An 18,156-nucleotide genomic window follows, 5' to 3' on the forward strand; every position below is an offset into this window, starting at 1 on the left:
TGTGAGATGTATAAACAGCAGACAGTGTTTATTTACAGCATTTGATCTTTCAGCATGTGTCTCATGCTTAGCGCCACACTCTGGAAAGAGGAGTTGACATATCTAGGCTTTGTAATGTAAAGAAACACATGCAGAAACCATAAGCTGGGGCAAGGTTTACAGACATCACTGCCATTTTAGTCATTTTACTTCCCCAGAATATAATTGATCACGCTCTTCTTATTTTACTGCAGATTTTGAGGTTATAGGATGTAAGCACGTCAAGCAGCCAGGTTCTGGCCAACATCCGGGTCCGTGGAGATTAAAGGAATGTTTGACAATTTGGCAAATGTGCTCATTTGCTCACTATCACACATGAATGTCAGGTTAATAATGTTACAACTAGCAGCTGCTTTGCCTCGCTTAGTACAAACCTCAAGGAGAGGTAGTCAGACTAACCTGTTAAACTAACGAACCTTTTTTTTATGGAGGTCTTCACTGGATTAGACAAGCAATATTTGTAAATAGTTAACATTAGAGGTGTGGTTAGGTGGATTTTGTTATGTTTGAGTAGAGCTAGACTAACTGTCTTTTTGCATTTCAAGCCTTTATGCAACGAGTCCACAGCATCTAGCAATTGCATGAGCTGTGCACTGCAGCAAGCAAGGCACCTGTTCCTTATTTGGTTAAAGTTGAGCGCTAGGCTATTTTATGCAGTGGTTACCAGAGTAACATGTCTGTGAAGGTTCTCAGTCATCCAGGTCATCGTAAGGAGCTTGGACTTCCTTAAGTTGCTTGAAGACGTTTCACCTCTCATCCGAGAAGCTTCTTCAGTTTTAAGGGTCAAATGGTGGAGAGTCCCAGATCTAAACCCAGTGGGAGTTTCCCCCCAAAGAGGGACAAAGGACCCCCTGATGATCCTCTACCTAATCACATGAGCCAAGGTGTGAAAATGGGTGTGGGTCAAAATCAGCCAGGGTTTCGAGTGAGCTAATTGTGAAACCTGGCCCCACCCTATCATGTGATTTCCTGAGGTCAGATGGCCCAGCATGTGAGTAGGTGTTTAGGCGTCTGGGAAGGGATCTCAAAACTGGATTATAGATGGCAGACAGTTGGTGTCGTAAACCACCGCCTCTGTTCAAAGATGGTCGCTCACAGTGGACATAAATGGCTTCTTTCACTCCTCTTTCAAACCAGGTGGAGTCCAGATGCTTTTCTTTCCAAGATCCTTAGATTACCAGAGTAACATAAAATTTTGAAAACGTTTAAAATCGTTTAGTGTTGATCTAAAAGGAAAACAAATTCAGCAGCTGGATGTCCTAATTATTGCCTTAGATATTTTTAGAAAAAGTTTTCTTATTGGCGGCACTGTTGTGGTTGATACTGGTGTCTCACAGGAAGAAGGTCCTGGGTTTTATAATCCAGTCTGGGGCCTTCCTGTGTGGAGTATGTATGTTCTACCTCTATCTTTGTGAGTTTCCTCCAACGGGCTCCAAACATGCGAATGGTTGTGTCGCTGTGTTAACCCTGTGACAGACTGGTGACCTGTCCGGGGTGTAGCCCTCCACCCCTCCCAAGACCCTAAACTGGATAAGTGGAAGAAGATGAATGGACATTTCCTAGATTGTATTTTTGTAATGTATAACAAAGGTTGCAAATTAGCCATTATGTTGGTGCTGCTAAGTTTTCACCATTGTCTATTCTGAAGCTGACTTATAAAGTGTCCAGGGAACTGAGAAAATACAAACAGGGCATTGGAAAGGTAATGATAGATAACACCAGGAAAAATATGACACTAAGTTTAAAGAAAAATGGAACAAAAATACAAACAAAAGTTGAACATAATTCCCTTCACAAAGAACCAGAAGAGAATAAAGAAACAGAAACTCAAACCAAGACTCAGGGAGCATGAGAGTGATTTTACTGATATAATTAAAGCTCCTGATATGTATGGCACATGTAGGTTTAAAAAGAGGATTATTCACCCAGTATTCTGTGGGATCACTGCTGTTTGTGTGCAAAAACAAACATTTTCGTTTCATGAAAATTGTTGGAAAAGTGGAGGATGACAAAGACAGAGTCGGTCAACAAAATTACAAAACTGTTGCCTGAGCTTGGCTTAAGTTGTCATTTCTTTCTCTTAATTTTGAGTTGAATTAACAGTTAAAGTAGCGGACCTTGTAGGTGCTAAAATATGTCACTAGAAGAAGGAGTGGATATTTATTGGTGAGACAATGGGCCAGTGAAATCCATTTTATCCATTTTTATGGATTTAACGCTTTGTTCTGGTCTGCATATGTCTTTTCACATTAATTACGCTTTTGTTTTGCAGTCATTCCTTTTATGTCAGCTGTCTGAGGAAAGTTGTTTTCAAAACCACGTATACGCACCTGAATTTGGGTGCCAAGAAAAGGAACAGTCTTTTCTTCCCCAGCTGACCTTAGTGGACCTCTAGAAATTTTAGCAAGGGAGCAAATAAATGCACTTTCCAACATGTGAAATCACTCTTTGAGGTGTTGGGGATGTGTTTAGTTGAGTCCTGGTAAAGATTTGGATGTTTGCATATAAACGTCCAGTGTTGTAAGAGCTCCTTTGGCGTACCCCAGCAGTGGTTTGAGGATGAATAGAAGTGGGCACATGAAATGAAGAAGTCAGCACAATTCTCATCCTTATTGTGACTAAAGACCAGGATAAAAAGTTTCTATTGAAAACAGGAAAAACCTACAGCCAGTCTCCTATGTCTCTGGAAAAACAGAATCTCTGAGCTCTATCTCAGAGCAGTGATTATGGTGGTACAGTGAATGACTGAGGTGGTCGAAATAGGAGCTTGGGGGATTTTTTTTTACATGCTCTGAATACAGGAAACACATGTGTGCTTCTGCTTCTCTTTTGGTTGTTGACTCAAACTGCGATAATCTGAGCAGTGTGTACCCACCACAAACAAAGGGTTTGCACATAACCTCACCACAAAAGTTAGCCTATAGACTGCTTATATTTTTTCTAAATAGCTACTTCATATGTGACAAAGCAAATAAATTCTATGTTTGATAAAGCTTTATTTAAGTACTCTAATTTTTGTTGTTGTTGTTTTTACTTTATAACACAGTGCAGCATTCTGAAGCTTTCATTGTAGCTAATGGATATTCAGGCCATGATTTCCATTTCTAGATTCCGATCACAAAGGTGTAACATATAGGATCCATACATTTATATGGTCGATATGAATGGTTGTCGAGAGATGGTAATGGTAAATGGTTTTTGTAAAACTTTTCTACTCTACCTGTGCACTCAAAACACTTCACACAACATGCGTAATTCACCCATTCATACAAGCATAAAGCTGTCCAGTGGGCTCAAGTGGAGTCTTTGTTGGATCAGTTTTGACTTCTGGGCCTGATGTTTGAAACCACTGAATAAAATGAAGGCTAAAAAAGAACTACATCATCGTTAGATGATTTCTCATGGTAATGCAGTCCCTTCATGCTTTTGTCATCATCTGTTTGTTAATCTGCACTCGGCCAAAGTCTACCCGAATATGAATGCTTTACGAACAAACTATGACTATAAACCAGAAAGTTTCTGGGGCCTAAATTTTATCTACAAAACCACAGACTCTTCAGAAGCTACCGATTCTGTGTTTTCACAGAGAATCACTGCATAACTGTGACCTGTCTGAGAAAAAAGAAGTTTATTCTAACTTTGGAATACAGTACATCATTCATTACAAAATATGACCATAAAGTGGCTTTATAAACAATAAACTTCCTTAACTTTAAATACTCCTATATTGTGTATTAATTTAACTGTTAAAAAAACATCAAAACTCCCGGGGGGCATTTTCCATAACTGCGTCCCTCTGATTTTTCCAGTGAGCCCTCGCAATCTCATTAGTTCATTTTAGTCACATCTGTATCTTATCACACTGTCTCGTACTAGTGTGTGTGTGAGTGTGTGTGTGTGAGTGGGAGGAGTAAACCATGCATGGCCCACGTTTTTCCTGCTGAAGTTGGCACTGTGAGTTACAGCCACTTCAAAGTCTGGTGTAAGGGTCTATTAACCATTGGTAATTGAAGTATCACTTTAAATGGCACTGAGTACGCTGCTCTCTCTGGACTATAAAAGGAAAAAAAAAGGTTGCATAGAAAACATAGTTTTATGAAGTCCAGCCTCATTACTAGAATGAATGCGGTGACATTTTGGCAGTGGCTGTGTAATGATTCTATAGCAGGGCTTTCCATGAGGGTCCTATGTAACATGCTGGCTGTAATTTCCTCTCTGTGTTCACCTGTGTTTTGTCAGCTAGTAAATTTGTCATGAACAAATTGGACGGTTAAACTTGTCAGAGAAGCTGATTGCTGTTGAAATAACCTTTACTTTAAGTGCTCATTTCACATATTCTGCCACTTTATTTTCAAATGGCCTCATATAAAGTCCAGATGCTACCAGCATTTTCACACTGTACATTCTGTATGAGCAGGAAAACCTCTGGGTCCACTATGACCGAGTGATTAAAAAAAAAACAGTGCAAATATCTTTAAATGACTGAATAGATGAGTAAAACACAGGGATCTGCCCCATAAAAAGGCCTGCACCACTGCTTTTGTAAGGCTACATATATCTGTATGCAGACTAGTTTTTGACTATAAGCGTGGTTGCATTTTACGTTCAGATGCTGTTATCTCAAGCGTTAAATGTAGCATTATAAAAGTGCAGTTGGCACATTTGGAAGCATTTACATAAATCACACTTTCATGACTGTCTTCTTTTAAGCAGGCAAAAAAAAAAAGAAAGAAAAAGAAAAAAAAGGGTCCTGGAAAATCAAATTAGGTTTTCAGAGCTTTGCGTTTTGCCTTGCCAACCTCAATATAATAACTGTAAAACTATTACAAACTGAGAAGTGTTGGTGTTGGCAGCTTGTCAGAGCAGGGGCAGTAAAACAGTGCCATTTGAGACAGGTTGACGTTTCATTTGTATTTCTCTGATGAGAAGCGGCGCAATCTGTTAATAATCCAGAGGCATTACCAACAACACACGTGTAAGAATGAGGAATGGTATAATTTCTTTGTCCGCTGTATAAAAAATAGCATAAGTGTGATTGGTGCTAAGAAGTTCATTGCTTTTCCATCAGTATGCCATTTTGGGCCTGGGTACCTTCCAGTACTGTCTGTGCACCATCACTTGGAAATATTACTGTGTTCGAAAGAATGCATTTCCTAGGTTTTGTCATTAAAAAACAAAACAGATGATCAATAAAAAATGAAATTGCAGCTGATGATTGTTAAAGGAAAAGCCACTGTGGACGCCTCAAGTGGGAGAGACGCCTTGGTCAGTGGATCCCCCGCAGGCAAAGGCCAAAAAGAAAAACAGCGGTTAGAATTGCAGGAGTCCCGAGTCAATCCTGCATGTTTTATTTGGTTAGTTTCTCTCAACGAGATTCTTTAACTACCAGTTATGATGTATGGAGGCCTCAGGCAATGTGCAAGTAAAACAAATCACATAGAAGGTATAGGGGTCTCTGTTGGGGAATTATTTTTCACATTATTTTTGCTGGTGCGAGGATAACTTTGCTTCTTTTAAATTGGTTACTTTCTGTGGGAAGCTGGGAAGCGTGCCAAACTCACTAAAAATAAAGAAATGAGAAAAATTTAATCCCTATCGCAAACACGCCAAAGCCAGGGAGATATTAAAGGCCGCTTCCGAAAAAATAACATTCCTGGAGATTGGACAATAATTTCAGTTATACCACACGATATTTTGTTTTTGTACATGCGAGACTCATTCTCAGGTCGGGAATGAAAATTGTTGCTTTTGTTTTGTATCATTTCACTCAGTAGCTGTGTCACTGAGGAATTTACCCAGCCAGAAATAATTTAAAGTGATATTTGGGGTCACTAATGAAAAGGCTACTGTTTCCCCACTACACCCTGGGCAAAGTTAAGTCAAACTTGCTGATATCACGTGGGATTAGACAAGGTTCATTTATTCCTCTGGAAAATTATATTTTAACGAATGAAACAAAATACATTAAATTTCATTTCATTTATTTCACACTTGGTACAACAGTTTCCACAGTTAGTTCTTTCAGACAAACCAACCACACTTTCTATCGGTATAGCACTGTAAATAAACATACATATCATACCATTGAAATGCAGTTAGGTTGATGGAAATTCTGCCAGTTCTGCCAATATAATATAGACTTGTTGACCACTTTATTAGGTACACCTTACCAGGACTGGGCTGGATTTTTAGCTTCAGCACTGCTTCCATAGATTCAACAAGTTGCTGCCTGTATTCTCCGTTTCCTGTTCTTAGCTGAAAGGAGTAGCACCAGGTGTGATCTTCTGCTGCTGATGCTTCACGGTTCAACAGATTGTGCATTCAGAGATGCTCTTCTGCAAACGAGTGGTTATTTGTGTTACTGCAGTTTAAAGCAGTCTGACCAGTCTGGAAACAAGGCATTTTCCCCTGGAGACTTGCCACTTACTGAATATTTTCTGTTTTTTGTACCATTCTCTGCAAACCCTAGAGACAATTGAGTGTGAAAATCCCAGTAGTTCAGCAGTTTCTGAAACACTCAGCCTTCTGGCACCAGCAACCATACCACAATCAAAGTCACTTAAATGATTTTTCTTCCACATTCTAACCATGTCTGCATATTTAGAGTTGCTGACATGTGATTGGCTGATTAGACATTTGCGTTAACAAGCAGCCGAACAACTGTACCTAATAAAGTGGCTAGTGAGAGTAGAAACATCAGTCAAAGTGGGTGTCATGAACTGACTCAAAGTTCAGACAATAGAAGGGGTTTGGTGGAGTCTGCACAGATAAATGCACAGTGGGTTAGACCTTTCAAAGAAAGAAAATAAACCCAAATCATGCCTGCCTGCTGGGGAGACGAGAGAATGTTAGCTACCGCCTACTGGTGATGGCCAGAGGGGCCGATGGCACGATATGGCAGCCTTGCCTCTGTCAGTCTGCCCCAGGGCAGCTGTGGCTACAACTGTAGCTTGCCTTCACCAGTGTATGAATGTGAGAGTGAATGAATAGTGGTATTGTAAAGCGCTTTGAGGGGTCCCGAAAAGCGCTATATAAATGCAATCCATTATTATTATTATTATTATTATTATTATTATTATTATTATTATTATAAAAAAAATAGCTCATGAAAATCCCACACTGCAGCAGCTTGTAGGGTTGTTGTCTTGCTGAACCTGCATTCATCTCTCCCTCAACCCTGACTAGACTCTCAGTTCCTGCTGTTGAAAAACATCATGGCATGATGCTGCCACCACCATGCTTCACTGTAGGGATTGCATTGGCCAGATGATAGTGCTGCCTCCAAATTTCCTCCAAATATGATTGGCACTCAGGCCAAAGAGTTTAATCTTTGTTTAATCAGACCAGACAAATTTGGTGACCATGGTCTGAGAGTGTTTTGGGTGTCTTCTGGCAAACTCCTGGCAGGCTGTCATGTGCCTTTAACTGAGGAGGAGCTTCAGTCTGGCTACTCGACCACACAGACCTGATTGGTGGAGTGCTGCAGAACTAGATGTCCTTCTGGAAGATTTTCCTCTTTCCACAGATGCTGGAATAATGTCAAAATGACCACTGGGTTCTTGTTCACCTCCCTGACTAAGGTCCTTCTACCCTGATCACTCAGATTGGCCGGGCAGCCAAGCTCTAGGAAGAGTCCTAGTGGTTTGAAACTTCTTCCACTTAGAGATAATGGAGGCTACTGTGCTGACTGGGGCCTTTTCTGTATCATTCCCCAAATCTGTGCCTTGATACACTCAGATGTCTGTAGACAACTGCTTGGACTTCATGGCTTGGTTTGCCCTCTGACATGCGCTGTCAACTATGGGACCATAGATAGACAAGTGTGTGCCTTTCCAAATCATGTCTAATTAACTGAATTTACCACTATCAAGTTTTACAAACATCTGAGAGATGATCAGAAACAGGAATGCACATGATCTCAATTTTGAGGATAAAAAGAGATTATTATTTAACTATTATTTAATATATTTTATAGAATTATCAATACTTTTTTATGTTTGTTTCATTGTATTCATTGACAAAATTTCTGACAGACAAAGCTACATGAAGCACTGACTTTGACTTTGATAATCATTATATCAGATCTGATATTGATGGCTCTCTCCTAATTTGAACAGATATTTGTTAATTTACCTTTATTCTGTTTTTATTTGTTAATGTGATGAACTGGGTAGTGATCATTTTGTCTCTACCTCGTCTCCTTTCTGTCATGTCCGCCTGGAGGTTGCGAGGCCAGTTGTGTGTCCGAACAAAATCCACCATGGCGTCAGCAAATGTAACACTGGAAAATCAGTTGCAGAGTGCACAGAAAAACCTGCTCTTCCTCCAGCAGGACCACGCCAACACGCTGAAGGGGCTGCATGCAGAGATCCGCAGATTACAGCAGCAGTGCTGAGAAGGGCCACAAGTAGGACTTCATGCTGCTGCGGAAGACCAACACATTTAATCTCAACTGGCTCTCTCCTAATTTGAACAGATATTTGTTAATTTACCTTTATTCTGTTTTTATGTGTTAATGTGATGAACTTGGTAGTGATCATTTTAATTGTTGATTAGAGAGTGTGACTCTGTTAGTGCAGCCAAAACGAGATAGAGAGAGTGGAATGTCAAAACATGTGAAAAGTGGAAGGAAAAAACTGTTGCTGTTGTTTTACCGCCTACACAGTAATTGAGGGGCAATACTGCCCCCTGCTGCCCTGCAGCTGTACTGTCCAACAGCTTTCGTTCATTTTTATTTTTTCACGCATTCCAGGCGCTTTGACATAACTAAAAATCAAACCTAGCGCCTGAATAAACTATCATAAGCATCAAGAAGTTATGACACGTCACACCTGACATAACAACTACTTACTTCGACTCTATCACTAGATGGCGTGTACGCCTCACCCCTTAACAAGTGACAGTTTCTGTTGCTATGGTGACGACGCTCTCCCCGTAAACGGTGGCACGTCCGTAAGAGCTGCTACTTCCACATTTAATGACGTTTAAAGGTTAGTAGACTCTATTCTACTTTTACGTGAGCTGCTTAGTTTCAGCTCACGTAAATTCAAGCTGTGATTCTAACCTTTAACTTTAATGTAACTGGTCAAAAGTCACTGGTCTGGAACATTTTATGGTTGTATCGCTTAACGTTCAGGTTTCCCATGATGCACCGCTTTATTTTGTCTAGTAGCTCGGGGAGATGATAGGAAACTGACACAGCCACCCCTCTCTTTAACCCAGCGGAGGCGAACCCTTGACAGCAGCATCCTTGACATGCCCCACAAGGCGGACTGCGCTTAGCCGGTGTGGCTAGTCTGTTTATCCACATTTCCCGATATTTTAGAAGATATTCGACGGCCGAGTATTTTTAGCTGTAAGGTAAGCTCTCCGCCATATAACGTCAAGGTACTGTTGTAGCCTTGTTAGCAGTTAAGCTAGGCTAGCATCAATGAAAGCCTCATAGCTTACGTAGTTACCCCGTTTTATTCGAAGGAGGCTATCGGCACATTAAAATATATGTTTCGTTTATCTGAAGCTAATTTTTGTGTGCTTCAGTTTTATTTGGGATTAATCTAAACACACTCAATAAAACTACATTTTAACTTTTAAATTGTTTTGTCTATTCCACGTCAGAAAAAGCCTTAATGTCGTTAATAATGGCATGGCACCTGCTAATGTGTGCGCATTGCTGCAGGACTTTCATCGAAAGTACGGATAAGCCCTGTTGGATGTATTCAGTGTATCCCGAATTTACCTGACCACCTCCACAAAGCTAAATAAAACCCCATCTTCATGCTAGGATTGGTCGGTTGCTTTGTGCGTGCAGCAGGCTGTTTTTGGGTGATTGTAAAGTGTGGTTTGGTGTGACCCACCAGAGAAAGAAAATGTACTGTTTGCTGGACACTGGTCAGCTCCTCCCTGGACCACAGTCGCACATAGCATTGGTTGCAAGACAGCCTTTGTAATGACCCCTTGAAACGCAGCAATGGCATCCAACAGCACGCGGAGTCAAAAAGACCACATAAAGTGGGGTGTTTTGAAGCCTTTCACTTCCACCGTTCGTCAGGCCTGATTTACGACTTTCTCTTATTCTTCGGTACAGATAAAGAAGGTCAAGTCGAGAATTAAGTCTCTGGATGAAGATTAACGTTAAAACAATGATCCTCTGGCAGCTACCGCCAGGACCAGCGGAGGCTTCATTTCGGGGTGCTGTCCGCAATGCAGGTGCTGAAATTGAAAAAGTGTCGTGGAGCGCAGTCTAATAACACGTAGCGTTATCTGTCCTGTTGCAGTTGCAGGCGTTGTTTGTAGTTAGACCACTTAAGCTTTAGCTGCCTCTGTTTTCCTTTTAATTCTTTTGTTGATGACATAAACATGACTCTATGTGAGGACGTGATTATTGTGGAGAGTAACCCAGACTGCATCTTTCCATAAAATACAAGCAACAGATTTAGAGAAGATGCTGGAAGGGAAGCTTCTGTTTACAGTGTGGAATCCAAGGTTGAAGGATGCACGTTTGCGTGCAGTTTCAGCATCATTACAGGGCGTGACAGCGAAGGAGTTATGGCTGAGGATAGTAGCTATTTGCTAATGTTTCGTTCTGCTGCTGCAGTTCATTGATTATTTATATTCTCTGTGTGGGGAAATACTGGTTGCTACATTAGGAAAAGAGAGTCAAGTAAACACGTTCAAATGGCAAGGATTTACATCTTAGAGGAACTGTCTTTCTTTAATTCACTGAGCATCCATACACTTTTTGAATCACCTCCATGCTATGGCATGAGCCATATTACTAAAGTTGGCAGAGGTCACGTCTTTGCAAGCGGAAAGCTATCAAAGCTATTCTAGGAAGGAGATGGGATGAGAGATATGCTTGCAGCGCAGGGTCTACCGGAAGGACCGCACATTACTCATCAATAATAGATTATCTCCTCAGCCTTTGTGACACACCCCCAGCTGTATGTGCCAGGCTGTGTTTTGGTTATCACATGTTTTCATGGCAAAAACACACAGGCGCGTGAGAGCTAAAACTAGGGAGCATGTTAGGTCAGGTGCATGGGATGTATTATTCATATAAGTTAGATGATGTAAGAGTGGGAAGCTCAGAGATGTTTAATTGAAACACACTTATGATTGCAGTCAGAGGCTGCCTCTGTATACAGGAGGGGATTTTAGTGGAGATCAGTGTTCTCTGAAGCCTCAGCACAGTTTAACAGAGGGTGGAGATATTGAGACTCGCCTCTGGAGACAAGGATGTTCAGTGAAGAGAGTGTGGAAGAAGGTGGGGCAAGCCACACCCAGTGTCACTCACCGTGACATCTGTTAATGTGTTCAGCTTTGATTTAGTGTTATGACTGATGGTGTTATGGACACTTAATGAGAGCATTATGTAATAGAGACATATGTTATGCTGTTTCACTGTTGGGGTCTGTTAGATATTCTGAATTTGAAAGACTCTCACAGAGGAAAAACATTTCCACTGCGTCGCTTTATCAAATTACAAGATAATATGTAAATTGGATTAGTACGTATTAGATTAGTGTTACCTTTCAGATGCCTTTTTTAAGGCCAGCAGGGCCCACTCTGTATTATAAATCAATAGCCTAATTTCAGTGATTGGTCGTTAAGTACAGCAAGCCATTACTGGCCTTTCTCTGCTATAGTCTTATTCTAGCATTGACCCAGGCAATAATGATATCCGACACAGCTACTGTGCATAACAAACAACAAACAGAGTTGCCGTTTTTGCCTTTGGATGATCAGTTTAAATGTAAAATGCCCTTCTTTGTAAATGGGGTTAATGGTATCATCCCGTATTGGCTGGTTTGCTTAGAAAGCAAAGTTAGACCGTATCCTAAATCTCACGCTTACAGCCAAATGGGTGAGAATTGATGTGATTACTTTTTTTATGGTCTTCTTCTCTGTCTCTCTTTTTTTTTTACTCTCTCTGTCTCTACCTCGTCTCCTTTCTGTCATGTCCGCCTGGAGGTTGCGAGGCCAGTTGTGTGTCCGAACAAAATCCACCATGGCGTCAGCAAATGTAACACTGGAAAATCAGTTGCAGAGTGCACAGAAAAACCTGCTGTTCCTCCAGCAGGACCACGCCAACACGCTAAAGGGGCTGCATGCAGAGATCCGCAGATTACAGCAGCAGTGCACAGGTGAGAAGGGCCACAAGTAGGACTTCACGCTGCTGTGGAAGACCAACACATTTAATCTTAACTGTGGTAGGGAGTGCTCATGAATTTAAAACAGAGGCTTTTGCTGAACCTAAGCTTATGCCTGGAACTAAAGGTCAGCAAGATGATGCGTTTCCAGTGCTAAATATGTCTGAAAAAATATGGCGACTTACTGGCAGTAATAGATACACGCAGCAGACATAAATATGGTCGCCCAGGAAAAGGAGAAAACAGCATGATCTGCCCCTGACTTCCTGTATCCAGGGCTAACCTGTTTACTAAAGCTGACGATGAGCTCTCACTAATCTTATTAAATGGACACTGCCATATGGAAAGCACAGACATGTTTTCCCCAAACTTGCTTTGCTGTTAATTAGTATGTGAGGAGCATGCTGTTAGATAGCTGCCCTGTTCTAGCCTCATGTAGCGCAGGCATTGTAAATAACCCTCTTCTTTTTCTTTCATAGACCTGACGTATGAGCTCACTATCAGAAGCTCCGATCCCTCAGGTAAGCATCATTTGTAGTACACAAGCACCAGTTATACCACTGGCATTCAGCGTTGTTGTCATGAGTTAGCGATGCCATTAATTTGTTGTGGAAAGGTGATTACTGCTAATGCTTTACACACTGTTTTTCCCAGTGTGAGCCCTTTGGTCTAGCCCTTTTCTTTTTAGACCAGTCAGTCTTATTAGTTCAATCTTCTGACATGACACTGGTATTCTGACAAGAGAAGCTAAAAAAACTGTTTCAAATTATACTCACTTCCCCCAGGTAAAATATTTTTTTATTCTTTGTCTTTTGGGTTTTAGAATGATATATTACATTTTCTGTAACTACTTCAAACTGTGCAGCACAAAACCCCCACAGCAGTAAAGGCTGTAAATCAGTGTTTTTTCCTTTGAAATAGAGGTCTGTGTCAGTGGACAGGCCTGGGAGCACAGCACTCTCCCTGTTCCCACCCAAGAAGTATTGCAGTGTGGGCCTCCCTGCTGTTTATTGCAGCTCCCATTGCTCATTGCCACCTGCCCCTCCCCCATAAAACCAGGGCCATGACATGGTCTGAATCACATGCTGCTCCACAGCTCAGCCTCAAAGGCACCTGATAGGCGGAATACAATTTAATTTATGTACAAACTATTGATGGCCACACTGATGTGTGCAAGTGAGTATGTCACCAGGAGCACATTACGTAGTTGGTGTCCTTAAAGGCCCAGCCTCAATCAGTATTGTCAAGGCCTCCAGTCAGAAGCACTATCATGTTAGTGGGGGACATCTCAGAGATTGGAGTGCAGGAAATGAGATTATGTGTCACAGCACTAATGCACACACTGCTAAATGCTCACTTTAGCAGGGCCCAGCTGTTCTAGCTGTAGCAAACATGTACCAGCCCCTCCTTCAGAAAGTGAAAAAAATGATATAACATTGCTGTAACCACCCCTGTATTTGATTAGACTAAATGAAGGAATTGCAAAGGATTGAGGATTTCTACTGAATAAAAAATACACAAATGTGCTTCATTCCATATTTTTTGCACATATACAAACATAGCTATACATTGATTGTACCTGGGTGGGGCAAGGCTGGGTGGGGGCAGCAGTGATGGAGATCACATGGGAGTACTCTGTCTACCAAAGATGTAATGTGAGACAGGAGCTCTCTGCCCACTGCAGATGAGTCTCTGTAGGATCATACCATCTCTGTCAGCCTATAGTCAGCGTCTGCACTTACTGCACTAATGATTAGTCCGGTGGTCTTTGTTTTATATATATATATATATATATATATAGTCATTTTTAATATTTTGCTGCCAAGGAGCCAGACTTTCTTGTAGTTTTTTAAAGTGGTGGTTTGTTGTTATTTTTTGTTTGTTTATTTTGTCATTAATCATTCAAGCATAAAAATGGTAGCTAAGTCAAGGGATGAACCAGCAAAGAAGCTATTTTAAATTGTATCTTTAGGCACTTTGTTACTAGCAGTCACAACAACACAAAATTTCTTCCAGTTTCTTTAGTTGTGTAAATGAAAAATGCCAAAGACTACACAGTTTAAGAGAGTTAAGATTTACATGAGTATTTTTGCACCAACAAAGTGATTCCCAAAGAGCTGTTAGCTGAAAACTTGGCATGTCTCAGCATGGTGTGCAGTGTCCTTAAAACTGAACAAGCAGAGGACAGATAGAAGAAATGTTAGGTTTTAAAAATGATCTACACTAGATAAACAGTATCTGAAAGTCGTTTCCAACAGAAAGACCTGTCTTGAGACCTGAGAGATGCATCTGACTCTTCATTTGATTCATCTTCTGTTCACTGAAGCCTCATCAGAAATGATGTCAGTGGAAGTGCGTCTGTCAAGAAGCTGTTATTAAGCAAGGGAAATGAGGACAAAAGGCTGAAGAATTGGACTGATAGTCAGTGGCAACAGGTCTTTACAGAGTGATGATTCCAAACTTGAAATTTCTTTAAAATTTATTTTATTTATTTTTGTTCAAATGATTGTCGGTATGTACGGAGGTATTCAGGATAGAGGGACAACAGAAATTGTCTACAGCCGTAAAACACAGTGGGGGCTCTGTCATGGTTTGGGGCTGCATTTCAGCAAGTGGAGTTCGGGATCTCATCAAAATTGATGCAATTATGAAAGCAGAAAAGTAGAATACCATTGCAGCACCATCTGGAGTAACAACATACTAGCAACAGCTTTATTTTCTTTATTTTTCAGATCCCAAACAGATTGCTAATGCAGTCAAAGCATAGTTGGATAGAAAAACATAGAATGGATTGGCCTCATTAGAGCTCAGACCTCAACATTATTAAGACTGCTTAAAGAAAATTTCAAGAAAGCTTGTCTAAGAGAGTTCAGGCTGTGTTGAAGAATAAAGGTGGTCATATCAAATATTGACTTTCATGTTAGAATTATCAAACTATTTTTCCTTTTATTCTGTATTTACATGTATGTTTGCATCTTTCAGTAATTGCTGCACTATTTCCTATTTTCCTGTCAACATATAAAGGAATGTTGGGTGGCTTGAGACTTTTGCACAGTACTCCATGTAAGAGCTGTTGGGTTTTTTTCTGTGTGTGCAGACAGCAGCGAGGCCCGATGCAGGGAGCTGCAAAGGAGGTGTGAGGAGCTGGAGGCCCAGTTGAAGAAGAAAGAGGAGGAGAACACAGAGCTTCTCAGGGACCTGGAGCAAAAGAACGCCATGATTTCTGTCCTGGAAAACACCATCAAAGAGAGAGAAAAGAAGTACCTGGAGGAGCTTAAGATGAAGAGCCATAAACTGGCTGTTTTGTCTGGGGAGTTAGAGCAGAGAGCCAGTACCATTGCTTACCTTACCTCACAACTACATGCCACTAAGAAAAAGCTGTTAGCCAGCAGTTCCTCTGAGGCCAGCCCTAACGCCAGTCCTGTCACCTCGTACAAGCCCACGCCTCCACCGGCCAAGGACAGGCAGCCTGAAACCCCACGTCGCCGCATGAAGAAGAGCCTCTCCCAGCCTCTACATCCAGAGTTGACAGAGGTGTATCGCCTTGGAGCGGACGGTAGACGGATGGTGCTGCGGGAGACAGTGGATGCCATGCCTGACCCAACACCCTTCTTGCAGGCAGGCAGAGAGTCTCCTGAACCACAGGTAGTTCGTGAGCGGCCTGCTGTCATCCCTCCCATTGCCCCTGAGCGCTCACATGCTCCTCCACTGGGCGCTACGGCAAGTCCGCGACACAGCCCCGCACGGGACCGTCAGTACAGGGCTCACGTGGGCGTGGCACACCGCATTCCACATGGCACTCCTCCCTTGGCTCCGCCACAGGCGGATGTGGAGACTCTGGCAGTGGACCAGGTCAACGAGGAGAAGGTTGTTCGGAAGCGCTCGGGAGCCGACAGGACAGTTTAACACTGCACTGCAAACCTGCACCTTAAATGCACATCTACTGTATACACACCACACTGCAAGAACAAGAAGCAGCCTGAACCACTTTGTAGCCTGCTTTTGACGCAACACTGCAATATTAAAAAAGAAACTATGAAAGTATATTATGATTTGGTGATGGTATTCCATTAGGACTTTTGTTTTTTTTCATATACAGTAGAAATGGACTACTATAAAGCATGCCAAATGTTTATTTACTGTACACCCCAGTGAGTCCTTGTACTATCACACATTGACTTTTTGCTTAGGCTTTCACTTCATTCTGTCTTACATGGTGCACACAACAAATTCTTAGCCAAATATCTGCATCAGTGCCTGCTGAACCAGTTTTACCATACACGAGCTCCATAATGTAGTCATGGCTAATAGTTATATTTACATATCTCTGTCTTCTTCATCTTCTCTGGACATATCAACAAACTGTATAACAAGCTGTGTGCAGCTGCTTAGGATAGAGCTGAAATAATTAAACTATTACTCCCTGAATGTCTTTCATCTGCTTGTGATATCAGTATAATAACAGCCCTGTAGGTATGAGCTGTGTAATATGCAATTAGACGATTGGCAGTTGCGAAGGTGAAAACTGGACTCTCATCTTTTCCTTTGCTGACTGGGAAAAACAGCAATAGGCGTGAGAGAGAGAGCGACAGCGAGTGCGTGTTTCTGAGAGACAGTGTAAGCCACTGTGACAGCTAAATTTTAGTTTCAACATTTATCCATTGATGTTGTCATGCAAGGGCATTTTTTTCAAAAACACTGCTGTAATAGGATTTTTGTGATATTACTAATTGTACTTTATAAAAGCTGTACATTTGTAATGAATTCCTTTTTTTTTATTTATTATTGATTGTAGGACTCAATAGAAAGTACAACAACACCTCAGATATTCACTGTAGTTACACCACCAATGTGACGGTAATTAAAATCACTAAATAATCTGCTTTTCACTGTAAGGTGTACTATACAAAACAGTACAATAAACAATAAATGATTTTTTTCAAAGGGTTACTGGGTTTCTGTTAGTGGCTGATGGGCCACACTGAAAGTGTTCTCCATGATCCAAACTGTGGCTGTTTTGCACACCTGTCTACACCAGCAGCCATGCAGTCACATGACTATAACTCACAATACCATTGTTATGCTAGACCCATTTACAGTCTGTTGTTCTTAGATTTAAACAAAAATAAAAACTGAATCACATCAGGAAAAAATCTGCCTTTTTATACTTACCTGTGTATGTACTTCTACCAGACACTAGGTGTCCCAATTTTTAAAAGAAAATGTCACTGAAGGGATATTAGTCACTGTATGAAAACAAAGACTGCATTACATGTAAACAATACCTTAAAAACATAAGTCATAGACCAAAAAAACATTTGTAAAACATAATATTTTACTTCAATGATTTGGTTGTAAGAACCAGTTCTTAGGGCAAAAATGTTACTTTAAGATTAAATGTATACTTAGTCTTACGAGTCTCGAGTTTTGCTGTAACATGATAATAGAATCAGAATTTGGCACAAAGACATGAAAGCATGAATATATCCATTGAGCCTGTGGTGGTGTGAAAATGTGCAGGATATTTACTGACACACTTAGGCCTGTTAGTACTAGCTGAGCATCCTTTAAGTGCCACAGCCTATCCTTAGTATTGTTGCTGACCAGGACCACAGTGTACCTATAGTCTGATGGCTGCCTCCAGCAGGTTCACTGTACTCAAAGGAGGTCCTGTTAAAGTGGCTGACGAGTGGATACTGTGTGACAGAAGTTTTGGAAAAGCTAGTAATTTCCTAAATATTTACAGTACAACTATATTTAGGGTCATATTTGATGCAAGAAGTAAATTTCCTAGTGGGCCTTCCTGTGCGGGCTTCCCTACCCAGTCCAGAGTGCTTTTGTGGTCAATTCTAATAGAAAAATGCTTTATGTCTGCCCAATTCAAATTACACTTGTTTATTCTCCGTTTATTCCAGAGGCGGCTCCAAACAACTACTAACTGTCTCCTTTGCACAGCCTGAGCACAGGG

The 18,156-nt window shown here is 41.2% G+C and overlaps 1 protein-coding gene across 2 annotated transcripts; it reads left to right on the top strand.

The window, feature by feature from the left end:
• Positions 1-8,960: 8,960 nt before the first annotated feature.
• Positions 8,961-18,084, top strand: ccdc92 (coiled-coil domain containing 92). 2 transcript variants are annotated; one of them, XM_082556176.1, is made up of 5 exons: positions 8,961-9,029; positions 9,262-9,399; positions 12,010-12,182; positions 12,668-12,709; positions 15,286-18,084. In XM_082556176.1, the coding sequence occupies exons 3-5, from the start codon at positions 12,047-12,049 to the stop codon at positions 16,092-16,094; spliced, it is 987 nt and encodes a 328-aa protein (XP_082412302.1). In that variant the 5' UTR covers positions 8,961-9,029; positions 9,262-9,399; positions 12,010-12,046; the 3' UTR covers positions 16,095-18,084. The 2 variants fall into 2 exon arrangements, with proteins under 2 accessions (XP_082412302.1, XP_082412301.1); XM_082556175.1 differs by having other exon boundaries at positions 8,977-9,029; positions 9,212-9,399.
• Positions 18,085-18,156: the final 72 nt, after the last annotated feature.

Source organism: Aulonocara stuartgranti (genome assembly GCF_965226115.1).
Source record: "Aulonocara stuartgranti genome assembly, chromosome: 12".
Lineage (NCBI taxonomy): Eukaryota > Metazoa > Chordata > Actinopteri > Cichliformes > Cichlidae > Aulonocara > Aulonocara stuartgranti.